This window comes from Rhineura floridana, chromosome 11 (assembly GCF_030035675.1).
Source record: "Rhineura floridana isolate rRhiFlo1 chromosome 11, rRhiFlo1.hap2, whole genome shotgun sequence".
Lineage (NCBI taxonomy): Eukaryota > Metazoa > Chordata > Lepidosauria > Squamata > Rhineuridae > Rhineura > Rhineura floridana.
The window spans coordinates 43080310-43093803 of NC_084490.1; the positions used below are offsets into that span (position 1 = coordinate 43080310).

Genomic DNA, 13494 nt, shown 5'->3' on the forward strand with positions numbered 1-13494 from the left:
ACAACAGCCATCCTGTCATTTTTGCTCTGTGCTTCCTTTTTCAGCATGTATCATCTAGACCCCCCTCTGGCATGAGGGCGTTTCTCAGAAATTATGCATGTTAGACTTCACCACCACCCTCTCTTGAATTCAGCAAAGCTTACTTGGGAATAAACATGTTGTGGATTTTTTTTTTAATTGCATATATTCTTGATGCTTAGAGATATTTGAATCCTGGGATCTTTCTCTCTGGGTTTTGTAACCTTTTCTTTTGATAATATTTCTCAATGATGGTGAGTCACTTTCCCCTTAAGAAAAAGGATAGAGATGTCTGACTGACTTTGCTACAGGAGGTGTCCTCCCCCTGCCTGCCCCCCCATTCCAACTTATAAAGGGCATGGTGGCAACTCCAACTGCTAGACAGCACTGAAAGGAATGGATTGTACTTAGCTGTCCACAATCAGAGACTGTGCCTGAGGAGAAGATGCAGAGAAACTGCAGACAATGCTTAACTCATTACAAAAAAAACACTCTGAAATCCCAGGGTTTAAGTAAGATAGGAAGCCACAGGGTTGTATTCAACTTCAGCTAAGTCATGTTCAGAGTAGACCCATTGAAATTAATGAAACCTAAGTTAGTCATGTCTATTAACTTCAGTGGGTTTACTCGGAGTAGGACTAGCATACAATACCACCCACACCTTCTGCCTTTGAATATTTTATGCTTAGGACTCTCTCCTAGAAAACCTACATAGTGCCACCTCTCTCTCTCTTTCTTCAACTGCATCCTCCTAAGGAAAAAAAAAAGGGGGGGGAGCCAAAACACCTTTTCCATAAAGCCCTTGCATAACTCTTGCCAAATCTCTATCCCAAGTCTCAAAAGTACATGCCAACTGCTTTTCTGCATCTTCATTCCTTGTTCCCCTTGCCTCTTCCATGCCTCCATTCCCTCTGATCTCCCTCCACTAGACTGTAAGTTCTTTGGGGCAGAAATCTTTCTTCTTCTCCTCCCCTCCCCCCCCCCCCGGCTTGGTCTGTAAGGTGTCATATGCTTTGACCACTCATATCTTCCTTCCTTCCTTCCTTCCTTCCTTCCTTTTATTCATGTTCATTGGAAGCCCTTCCTCCAATCCCTGTTGAGGACTGGTTGGGATTAAGCAACAGCATGTGTAAATCTCTTATTTCTCTTCACATGCTCAAAGGCACACTGATGTATGCTTTTTCACACATTTCAGGGAAGAAGAAGGATCAGGGCCAGTGTGGTGTAGTGGTTAAGGTGTTGGACTATGACCTGGGAGACCAGGGTTTGAATCCCCACACAGCCATGAAGCTCACTGGGTGACCTTAGGCCAGTCACTGCCTCTCAGCCTCGGAGGAAGGCAATGGTAAACCTCCTCTGAATACCGCTTACCATGAAAACCCTATTCATAGGGTCGCCATAAGTCGGAATTGACTTGAAGGCAGTCTATCTCTCTATCTCTCTCGGAGTTGGGTCCTGTTTCAAATTAAGCACAGTAGGCACAATGTTAAGGAGGATGTTTAGGGCACCTCTGCCAGGATGCCCCCACAGCCACTCTTTCAGCCTCTGCCATGGGGCCAAACTATATCTTACAGTCCTGTCATCCGCCTCTCCCATTCAGTTGCCTAACCCTGAATGCCCATCACCCTCACAGCTCAGGATGTCAGCCTGTAAATTATCAGTCCTTTACTGCAGCAGCCATCCAGTGTTTCCTTTTTTGGCAAGGTTAATCTGATCCAAGGCTTAACCTTACACAGTAACTGTTTCCTGTCCAGAAATCAGTGAGGTAACAAAACATATGCAAAGTTCTCTCTCCACTGAATTACTATATCCCCATCCTGTATACCTAAAATTAATGGCAGTGGTGTCTGTCGGCTCCATGTCAGTGGGACAATGGAATCCACTCTGGGTTTTAGACAAGGACCTCCTCAAGGCGCTTAGGACAGCTCTTTGAAAGTTCAGGCTAAAATCCAGAGCAGATTCCACTGCCCCACTGACATGGAGGCACTAGCCATCATTGAGTTGTGGACAAAGATTTGAAGCCCATAGAGAAACACAGACAGGAGGTTAAAGAGAAGCATCTGCTTCAGGCTGCCTCCCTCTCTTTCTTGAAAGTTAACCACTATAGTGAACGGAAGGGGTAGTGGTAGAGCATCTCCTTTGCATGCAGAAGGTTAATCACCTCCAGGCAGGGGTGCGAGAGACCCATCTTGAAATCCTGAAGAGCCGCTGCCAGTTAGTGTAGACAATACTGAGCTAGATGTGGGCCAATGTAGAACTGACTGGGTCTAAGGCAGCCTCCTATGCTCCATAGCACTCCAGGCAAGCCGGAAAACCAGCCAGCCTTTCCCCCTCCTGGCTACTCATCCTAAATCCTCCCCACACCCCAAACTCAGCTCTTCCTCCCCCTCCCTGCTGTGATCTTTCTTCCTCCTCCTCTCCTGCCCTGTATGGGACAGCAGGTGACTGCATTTTGGGAGGGCCGCACCAAAGGGGGCTGCACACAGAACTGACTGTTCTAAGCTTCAAGGAAAAAATGTTTTCTAATGTAAGTGTTTTGGCGTTGGAGGAGAGTTTGTTGGAATATATGTGGTTCAACTCCAACTTGGGTTGAGGCTGCATGGGGTTAAAAAGGGTAGCTAGAGAGGAGATCTCTTGGTTGCTAGGCTATACCTGTCCTTTGATCTCCTGCTGTCTCTTCCTTCCTGCTAGAGTCTGATATGCAGAGGATGTTGATCCCAGTTCCTTCCCTCCTTCCCAGTCTTTCTTCTTTCTCTAGAGAGGGGGGCAGACATTTTTCTTTGTCTCTCCCTCTCTTCCAAGCATGAGGGCAAGCACTGGGATCAGTGTTTGCTGCTCCAACTTAGCTAGTTAGCTAGATATAGGACTCTTTCCTATCAAGCATGTACTTCCAGAATAAAATAGTTACTTCTTATTTTAAAGCTTAAAGTCTCTGACTAATTTGCAGGGAAGGTGGAATCTTTAGCAAAGATTCAAACGCATACACATAAGCTTGCTCAGTACTCTCCGTTCTCAGCAACTCTGGCGCAGTTCTCCGACAGAGTTAGCGCCCTGCCTACAGACTAAAAACACTGCTGTAACACAGGAGATCCGGACATAGGATCTCCCCCCCATATTTTTTTTTTAACAGTCACAGCCACCGTGGGGAGCAGGGGGTCTTGGGTCGGGATCTTGGCAGCGGGGGAGTTGGGGCTAACTTTTTCTGCTGAACTCCTTTCCCCCAAACTGTTTTCCCTGTGGAGTGAAATAGCACAGGCACCATAGGTGCACCTCTATGCTTTGCCTCCTGCGGCAAACAGCGTTTCGACTAGAGGGAGTGAGAATCATCGGATCAGAGTTTTACAGTTTGAAGGTACCTTGGAGATCATCTAGTCCAACCTAATGCAGGAATCTACAGCATCCTTGACAAATGGCCACCTAGCCTCAGCATAACTACACGCACCCCAAGAGAAGGAAGGGCAGCTGATTACGAAAACAGGATGGGGAGCAAGGGTTAACCCACCCACCCCACTCCAAGAATTGTGATCTCAATATAAAATCAAGCCTGGAGCTACTTTTTTTTTTTTAAGGTGGCGATCTTCGAGCAAATCTCAGTCTCCCCTACTTCACAAGGTTGTTGTGCGGCTAAAATGCCACTGACAGCTCCCGGATGGAAGGGTGTGTGAGAATCTGATATCCACTTTCAGTTTGGGTACAGGACTCTTTTGCGGCTCCTGTCTCTGGATAATACCACGATTATTTCGTCGTCGTCAGTACCATTGTCATTTTTCATCATTAGAGTTTAGCGACAGGATTAACGCAGAGATTCCTAGACGGCGGCTGTGATTTCTCGGAAGCCACTTCAAAGCATGCAAAAATCCTCCCTCGTTTTGTCAGCCCAACTCGAATCTAGTCCCAGTTTCCTTTGGAGTATCATGAAAGGCGAGACCGCCATACACCCAACTCTTTCCCCGCCAATGCGTCCCCGACGCCGCTGTTTCTTCCCTACCGCGCCCCCTGCGCTCAACAGAACAATTCCAAATGTCCCCGAGAAGGGTTTTAATGCAATACAATGCAATACATATAATTACGCACAGTATGTTTGAGAGACCGCAGCCGCACAGAGACATTTTTGGAAGGAGAAGACTCATTTTTTTCTTCTTCCTTTTCTCCTCCCTCACCCGACTCCTTTTCCTCCCCCCAACTCTCTCCTCCACTGGTCTGAGATCTCTGCTCTTTGTGGGGGTACTGTGTTCCCAGCCGGTGTGAGGTGTGGTTAGGGTGGGGCCAGTGAGCCTGATGGATGCCCTCTTGGGCCCACCCACCATTTCTAAGCCATGTCTCTTACGCATCTGGGGGAGAAACACACTCACTGGTTATCAGTCCAGTGAGACCGTATATCCGCGTCTACTCCGAAGTAAACCTGCTCGACTTCAGTGAGGCTGAAAGAGCGCAGCTCATGCCTACTCAGCGTGAGCCCGATGGGGATTACTTCCACCTAAATGGGGGTTAGGACTGCAGCCTGACTCCCAGGAAAGCGCGTAGAGGACAGCAGCCTAAACCGGTTGTCGCAAGCGGCGCCCACAAAAGTTCGTTTCGAGCCTTCTTTGCTTAAACACCCCCTCCCCACGGCTGATCTATTGATCTGCGCCTCTATTTCTTTCCCGGAAGGTTCATTCCCCCCCCCAAAAAACCCTGACACCCCAGTAGCAGAGCATCTCCTAGAGTCCAGTCGTCCCAAAAGAGACGCGCCACCCTCATCCCATCTCTGCACCCCAGACTGGACACCCCACTACCCCCCCAAAAAAGCACATCTCCCGAGCGCCTATGGGTGCCAGATCCGATCACTCCCTCCCGTCCGCACTTTCTCCAGAGGAGGAGCAGCCGATATCCTCTTCTACTCATCCCTTAGCTCTTTCTGTCCCCTAAAATGGGGTGGATGTCCGCTGGTTACAGACACACACCCGAGTCCCGTCTCTTCCCCCAGTTGCTCCGGAGGGCGAATCCACTCACCCCGGAAAGCAGCAGCAGCAGCAGCCAGCCCAGGAGGAACGCCCCCCTCTTCGCCTTCTTCTCCATGATCGTCAGAGCCGGCGAGAGGCAAAGGGGGGAAAGACGCCGGCAATCGGAGTGGGCGAGGTGGGAGGCTTATTCCACATCCCCTTCCCGGTGCTCCTCTGCTGTCTTGCCTGCGTGCGTGTCTGTGGCTCACGTTAGTGAGGGAGGTGCAAAAGCGGCGGTGGCCCCTATACTAGTGAGTGACGGAGAGAGCCGGGACAGCAGCACCTGCTTTCTGTAACTGGGAAGTTCAGCCCCCTTTTTTTATTATGAAAACGATCGATGCTCTCCTCCCACTGGCTGGGTGGCTTTGAAACACACACACGCACAACTAAGACATTAGGGCACCTCCCCCTTTCATCCTCCCAGCAAGAACTTAACAAAACACAGAGGAAATAATTTGGTTGTTATATTTCCCTTCATTTCATTTATTTTAAAAGCTGGCAGCGGCTGCTTTGTCTTTAATTCCGTCTAAAGGTTGGGAAAGGGTCAGGTTCCGCACACCCAGTGAGCTTGTAAAAAGTCACTTCAAAAGAGTCAGAGAGATCCCACCCCTTCTTCGTCCTCTTTCTCCTTCATGTCAGGCGGCATTGACATCCGACTGGAAAGCAAAAGTGGGGAACTTCAGGTTCCTTGGGCCAAATGCGGCCCTCCAGGCCTCTGTGTCTGGCCCTTGAGACTGTTTCCAGGCCACACCCCTTGCCAGACCTGCTTTGCACCCTCCTTGAGTGTTTTTGCAGGTCTGGACGGTGCTCTTGAACTCCAATAATGCCTCTTGCTTTCCTGGATGGAGGACAGAGAGGGGTGTGTGAATGCATGTAGAAACTAGCCTAATGTACAAAGGTAAAATTCACATCTGTTGCTCCGTCCACTTTTGCCTCTGGCCGCACCTACCACTGGCATGTGGCCCCCAGACTGTTGCCCAGAAAGGAATGTGGCCCTTTGTCTGAGAAAGTTTCCTTGCACCTATGGTGAAGAGTGGGAGGGCAGACAGGGGAGAAACTGACCAGATGAGTATGCATTCACCAAGGGGGTGATAAATCCAAGTGCTGGAAGTGGGACCTCAGAGGTCATCCAGACTGTACTCACATGAACTACTTGGAGCTATTGTTTTCTGTGCCATCCTTTCCCCAGTCTTGGAGCATGTCATAGCAGAGCTAGGAGGTGGCATTAAATGTCCACTTCAGATGGCAGATTTTGGGTACCATTAAACCCGGTGGAACTGAAGACAGGCAAATCTGCCTGGGCCATAAGACACATTTTCTCCTGCTCCAGCCCTGTAACCTACCCCCCACTGAAAATGGCACTTGCACAACCCATTCATGGGGATGCCTTATGCAGTGCCCCACCCTTGTCAATTAGTGGAAGGGGAATGTCATTTTGATTCCCTGCCTCCAGCATGTTCTTTCTCCACGACTTGCAAGAAAGCTGTTATAAACAAATACTGGTAAAATATATCTAAGAAACATGCAGGACAACATAGGAATATTTTTTGCATATAAGCAGAAAAGGTTGAAATTACAACCCCACCATGCTCAGAAGTGGCGCTGCTTCATTTAAATGATGCACACTGAGCATGAAGGCAGGTAAAGGGGTCTCCTTCTGGAATCTGTTGCCTGAAGCAACGGCTTCGTTGTTGTTTCATGGTAAGACCAGTCTTGTTTTTTAAACCTCTTCATTTTACTGCCAGGATTTTGAAAGATGTTTTCACGTTCCTGATCTCAGACAACTCCTTTCTGACCCCTCTGTAAGATCAATAATAACAGAAACAAGGATCTAATTGTCTGACTCTACAAAAATTATCCCTCTATGCGCAGACTCGCAGCTAACTGAATCTTGTCTGTCCTGCCTTGTCTCTTTAGTTCATGAAAGGCACTCCCTTCTCAGTTCCGATCCCTCAGCCTTGAATGGCTAAATTGCCCACTTGTTTAAGGACAGACATTTCAGACCTCCGGGACTCCTCCATCTCTCAACAAAGCATTTCTGGAGAGAAGAGATCCTGGGTGTAGCACAGAACATTGGAACATGACTCGGCTTGAACAGGCTCTCCAGTTGCTCATCAGACATTTTATGGCTTTAATTGTAGCTTTAATAATGAATGCTAGTTTGAATGTTTACTCAGAAAGCATTCTGCTTTCTTGGAAAACACTCTCTGAACCTGGGGCTGAGGATGGAGGAAATGAGACAGCTGTTTTTAAACACTGATATGCTCAGCAACATCCCCCAAATTGTTTCTTCTAGGTATACCTATAACATTTGGAAGAATGTGGAAATAAAAGGTTGGTTTACAAGATGAACGGCATCCTCTGGTATTTTGACTCTAATCTGAGCACTGAATGTGGCTGTTTCAGAACTTCCAAGCATCCCAGTCTAGAAATGTGCATTGCTTCTTGCGGCACATGCCATCCTCTACTGAGCTGCAAAGTGGAGGCAGTACATCTCTGAACAGCTGTTGCTAGGAAGCACAAGTAGGGATGGGCAAATCTGTCAGTTCCCATTCCTCTCTGTCATTTTTCCACTCTTAAATTCAGTTCTCCACATTTCCATATCACTTTTAAAAAAGTATTTTTTAAAAAGACCTCATTAAAGTTCAGCAGCATTTTTGTGTGAATGTCTCCTACTATGCACATTTTGTGTGCAGTTTTGTCCATTATACACATTTCTGCAAAGTAAATTTCCCTAAAATGTTGCATTTTTGTATGTTATTTTCACTAACATATTCGTTTTTATGCACACTTTACCTCAGCATATGCATTTTGAACATATTACTTAGCTGGAGAACTGTGCTGCAAAATTTGAAGAAGTGTGAATTTCAAAGGATGGCTATGTTTCGGTTACATATAGCTTTGGAAAGTTTGCTTTTAATACAAACCGAATCAAATGTCTTCTCCATCCCTATGCTACTTGTATTCAGTTTTACATTTCCTTAGTTTCAGTATACCACCCAATGCTTTTGCACATGCTTGATGTCACACTGCACCATTGATTTTATAGTTTAAAAAATGTACTGCTTAATATAATGAAAAATGAAATGGACTGCCTTCAAGTTGATTCCGACTTATGGTGACCCTATGAATAGAGTTTTCATGGTAAGCGGTATTCTGAGGTGGTTTACCATTGCCTTCCTCTGAGGCTAAGAGGCAGTGACTGGCCCAAGGTCACCCAGTGAGCTTCATGGCTGTGTGGGGATTCAAACCCTGGTCTCCCAGGTCATAGTCCAACACCTTCACCACTACATTACACTGGCTCTCTAATATAATAAAAGGCTTACATAAATCTCTAAGCAGTGTACATATGCAACCATGGAGTATGTGTGTTAGTCCCAAAAATACAAGGATGGGTTTGGGTTGGTTTTGCTCATAAGAAATAAGAATGGCTTGGCATGAAAAAGAATACTGCAACATCATTGGTGGTTTTGTACCAAACAGTAACTTACTTATGTACAATATTTATATGCCACCCAATAACCAAGGTCATCTGTAAAAAAATTAAAAATAAGAAAGATGTAAAATACAAATATGATGCCTAAAAACAGCATAAAACCAAAACAAAACCAGCAACAGGAGATAACAGTAATGTAAATAATTTAAAAGGCACTAGAAGCCTTTAAGATAGAAAAACCTGGTTAAAAGATAATTCAGTTGCAGACACAGCAAGAAGACCTTATGCTTGTTCCTGTAAACCTGCATTGTGAGAAGAAACAGAGAGGATTTGGGAATGGCTGTCAGAATAGTCAGATCCAGATTTGGAAGTGGTGGAGCTGCAGCATTTAACCCAAATTCTGCATTCATCACATTTCAGCAGCCAACGTAACGGTGAGCAGGCTGTGTTGCAGGTGCCACTATGAACGAGATCATGCTTTTAGCAGATTATGGGCAACCAATCTGGGGGAGACGGAGTTCTATTCAACTTTCAATTAGATTTCAAGTGGTCACTGTGCATCCTGAGAATAGGGGGAATCAGGCCTCAGAAGGATGGACACCAGATGTCAGATATTAAGTGAAATGACAAACCTGTTCCAATATAGGTGATTTTGTGAACTGTATAGCAGCCCAGTTTCCATGATGTGCCACTGTATGAATGATTTGTTGACATACAATTAAGGTTCTGTTACTAGAATACTTACCTATGAGGCTTCCTGGGTTTTAATGTTTCCGCGCTTTTTCTTCTTCTCTTCTGTAGTTGTTTTTTATGTTTGAGATAAAGAATTGAAGGGGACCAAAGGCTCTCAGGTTTGGACATTATAACTAGAATACAAGCGAAATTATTTCCTGTACTTGATATATGTAACAGTTATTGGCTCTTCTTTGGTTTTATTGTTGTATCACATGCTTCTTTTCTAGAAAACAAAAAATGTTAATAAAAATTACACACACACACAAAAGGATGGACACCATCAGACCAGCTTGAACAGATCTTTTGCCCAGGGCTAGCCCTACCATTAGGTATGGTGAAACAAGTGGCTCAGGCATGAGTGATGGCAGCCCCCTGCCTATTTCTTAGGATGGGTAAATCTCTCAATTTTGGTTCTCTACATTTGCACAAGTTTGTGAATATTTTTTTTAAGACTTCATGAAAATTCATCAGCATATTAGTGTGATTTCTCCTAATATACACATTTTTATATACAATTTTGCCTAGTGTACACATTTTTGCAAGCAATTCCCCCGAATATAATGCATTTTGTATGTTAAATTCCTAAGAACAACTGCTTTTCAGTTCACATATTGCTCCAGGAAGTGTGAGTCAGGTAGACTCACCTTTAAATGCAAACCAAACAGAATTTCTCTCCCATCCTTACTATTCCTTCTGAAGCTCCAGGCTGCATCCTTCTATTGGAGGACAGAGCTGTGCATGCCTTGTGGCCTGCCCTGCTCCCCCCAAAAAACTAACCTGCAGGTGCAGTGGAGACACTCTCCTCTTGCCAGCATTGAAATAAGATTCTACTGCCAGTCTAGTCAGCTTCTGTATATATGGAAAGACGGTGGGGACTCCATCTTGTTCTTCACCTTAAGGCAAAATGCCTTGGCAAAATGCCGTGAGCCAGACCTGTCTTTGCAGCTGCTGTGACTTCGACTGTTGCTATATCTACTGCAGCAAAGCTTGCTTTTCTTTTAACTGTGGTTAGAGAGCTGTACTGATTGTGAACAGCTGGTAATGGGAAAAGCTTGGATGAAGAAAGGTCTAAGGCTAGGGTGGCTGCTTACAGATCACCAAGGAAGAGGGCAAAAAAATGATACAGATCTGCATAACATATGCATACACTAGTCTGCATGTATAGATGCAAATTTAGAAATCATTACTGCAATTTACATAGAAGTATAACTCACCTTTGCGGGGAAGATTGTGACCAGGTGATTCATCTCCTGTCCAAGTGCTAACTGTTGATGGGAACTTCAAGGCCCTTTGTGCTCCCTTCCTACAGTGCAATGCAAGCCCAATATCCACTGGAATGAGAGTTTGAATTTGCCAGATCTTGGGTTTTCTCGGCTGAGCTGGAACTATAGCAGGGCTACAGCAGTGTAAGTCCCTCACCCGAGCTGAGCCGGAGATACCCCAGTGTACATCCTTTACACCAGCTCAGCTGGGGCTTGGCCTGTGGACCTTAAACCGGCATAATTTACACCATGTAAGTCTCTAAAAAGGGGCAGGGCAGAGCAAGGATAGACTTACACCTATTGCTAACCCTGTTCAGCTTGGACCCTATCCTCCAAACTTGGGCCCTCATCCACCTGCTGGTTCAGCTGGCGGTAGTCCCTCCTAGAGGCTCCTGAACAGGAGTTTGGAATAGGGGCAGCTTATGCAGGGCAGCTTCCTATAAATAGGATTGCTTTGCTAGAGTTCTTTGTCCAGGGCGTGTCCAAGACATTCTGCTGCCTGAGGCAAAGTACAAGATGGAGCCCTCCCCCAATTCTGTGTCCGGATCCAAGAGGACCAGGAGGTGAATCTTATTTCAACACTGGCAACAGGGTGTCATCCCTCACTGCACACCTAAGGGCGGCATGTTCCTTTAGGAGATGCAGGGCACATGCCGTTCTGTCCTCTGACACATCACTACCCCAGTACCTGCGGCTTGAGGCAGGCACCTCACTCTGCTTAATGGTAGAGCCAGCCCTATCATTATCTTTATTTGTTTATTTATTTATTATATTATACTTGTATACCACCCCATAGCCGAAGCTCTCTGGGCGGCTTACAGTAACTAAAAACATTAAAACAAATACAATTTAAAACAGATCTTATAAAAACAATTTAAAACACAATTTAAAAATTTAAACAGTATGAAACACATGCTAAAATGCCTGGGAGAAGAGGAAAGTCTTGACCTGGCGCTGAAAAGATAACAGTGTTGGTGCCAGGTGCACCTCATCAGAAAGATCATTCCATAATTTGGGGGCCACCACTGAGAAGGCCCTCTCCCTTGTTGCCATCCTCTGAGCTTCCCTTGGAGTAGGCACCCGGAAGAGGGCCTTTGATCTTGAGCGTAGTGTACGGGTGGGTTTGTAACGGGAGAGGCGTTCCATCAGGTATTGTGGTCCCAAGCCATGTAAGGCTTTATAGGTCAAAACCAGCACCTTGAATCGAGCTCGGAAACATACAGGCAGCCAGTGCAAGTGGGCCAGAATCGGTTTTATATGTTCGGACCGTCTGGTCCCTGTTACCAATCTGGCCGCTGCATTTTGCACAAGCTGCAGTTTCCGAACCATCTTCAAAGGCAGCCCCACGTAGAGTGCATTGCAGTAATCTAATTTGGAGGTTACCAGAGCATGGACAACTGAAGCCAGAACTCTTTGAACCAGACTTGGACCAGACAGACTTTCAAACAGAGGACACCTTCAAACAGATGACTGTCCCCTGTAAAGTAAGACGTCTGACCACCCCTACCTGAGATAAATGGTAGGGAGTACTTATGGAGAGTCAGGTGGCAACAGAGGAGCCAAAGGTTGGCTCAACAACCAATGATGTATACAAATAACTCTCCAAGCCCTACTTGAGTATTTTGCAAGATGTGGTTGGACTCTTCTTCTCCTTCCCAGAATCTCTGTTCTTTGTCCTTTTTTATCCCTCGCCCTGTCACAAAATCAGACCCTCCTCCCTGTGCCCTCCTCAACCTTTATTTGATGGTCTTTCCTCTCAACTCTCTCCATCCAGCCAGTTTCTTCGCAGTAATGAGGTGGTCCAAACCGACTGCAGTAGCATCAAGGGTGGGTGTGTTTTTTCAGATGCTGATCATAAAAATCACTTTTTATAACCCTCATTATTGCCTGGGCCTTGCTGCCAGCAAAGTGGTATATAGTCTTTCAGCCTTTACTCCAATAAAGGAGAAAGCAAAGGGGAGAAAAAACCTTGGGGAGTGCGTATGTGGGCTGATCATCCATGGGTAATAGATCTCTTTTTCTCATTGGTGCACAACAGTTGTGAAGTGGGGGGGCATTGCCATGGGCAGCTTTTGCCTGCTTTCTTGCCAAAATTAACCATTTTATCTGGAATAAGGGCTTTGTTCTATTGATTGCTTCAAACTGGGTTTTCTCTCAAAAACAGGAACTATCGACCCACTGAAGCTTGCAGGGTCGTTGGTTTGTTCTGCTGTCATTATCTTTTTTGATAGGTCTGCCTGCTCTAATTAGCAACTACAAAAGGGCATTAATGGTATTGGGAGATGAGGGGCACTGCCAATCCCCCCCTGCAGAACTGTGGTGTATTTCATAATTCTTCTGCCTCCCTTCATAATATTAGAATGGCTTCCAATTAGGGCTGCAGCGCTTAATCAATTAACTGGTTAGGTTAATTCATTAAAAACCTTTTGATAAACTAAAAAGATGTTGCCAATTTTTCAGACTTCAGATTAAAAAATAATAATTATGAAATGAACAAACACTAAAAGTGAATACATGAACATCAAGACCTATTTTCAGTGTCAGGACTTAGCTTTTGAATGTCTAAAATAAGAAAGATATTGCCTCTCAACCTGTGCAGATGGACCTTAATGGATGTGAGAGATGAGGGATGGTGCCCATCCCTGCAGAACTGTGGTATATTTCATAATTTCCCCTTCATAATATTAGAATGGCTTCCAATTAGGGTTGCAATATTTTAATCAATTAACAGATTAGATCAATGAATGCTGCTGATTATACAGGTTGCATTTTTTTTTTAAAGTTATGATGGGGTCAAAGACTAGAGAGAAATACATGGGGACCGAAATCTATTTTCAGTGCCAGGACTTAGCTTTGGAATGTGTGAAAGATATTGGCTCTTGAGCATGTGCAGAGTTCATTCCCCTCATAACCAAGTAACTGCAGTCCTTCTACTCATTCCTGAAATATATTTATTTACAGTATTTAGTATCCTGAAATTTCATTCCAAAGTAACCCCCAAGCAAAGCCAGCCCTATCGTTAGGTAGAGAGAGGTGGTGACCTCAGGCAGCCAGTGTTGGA

General features: G+C 45.4%; 1 protein-coding gene across 4 annotated transcripts in view; it reads right to left on the reverse strand.

Moving 5' to 3' along the window:
• NGFR (nerve growth factor receptor) overlaps nt 1–10131 on the reverse strand; it is a 92704-nt gene extending 82573 nt beyond the window's left edge. For 3 of the 4 annotated variants that reach the window (XM_061588785.1, XM_061588786.1, XM_061588784.1), the window contains exons 1-3: nt 9949–10131; nt 9182–9394; nt 5011–5838 (exon numbers count right to left, since the gene is read on the reverse strand). In XM_061588785.1, coding sequence (XP_061444769.1) covers nt 5011–5076 — 66 coding nt within the window. In that variant the 5' untranslated portion in view covers nt 5077–5838; nt 9182–9394; nt 9949–10131. Of the gene's footprint in view, nt 1–1389; nt 1423–5010; nt 5839–9181; nt 9395–9948 lie in introns of those variants that run through there. The other variant, XM_061588787.1, reaches the window with a different exon arrangement.
• Between the last annotated feature and the right edge of the window lie 3363 nt (nt 10132–13494).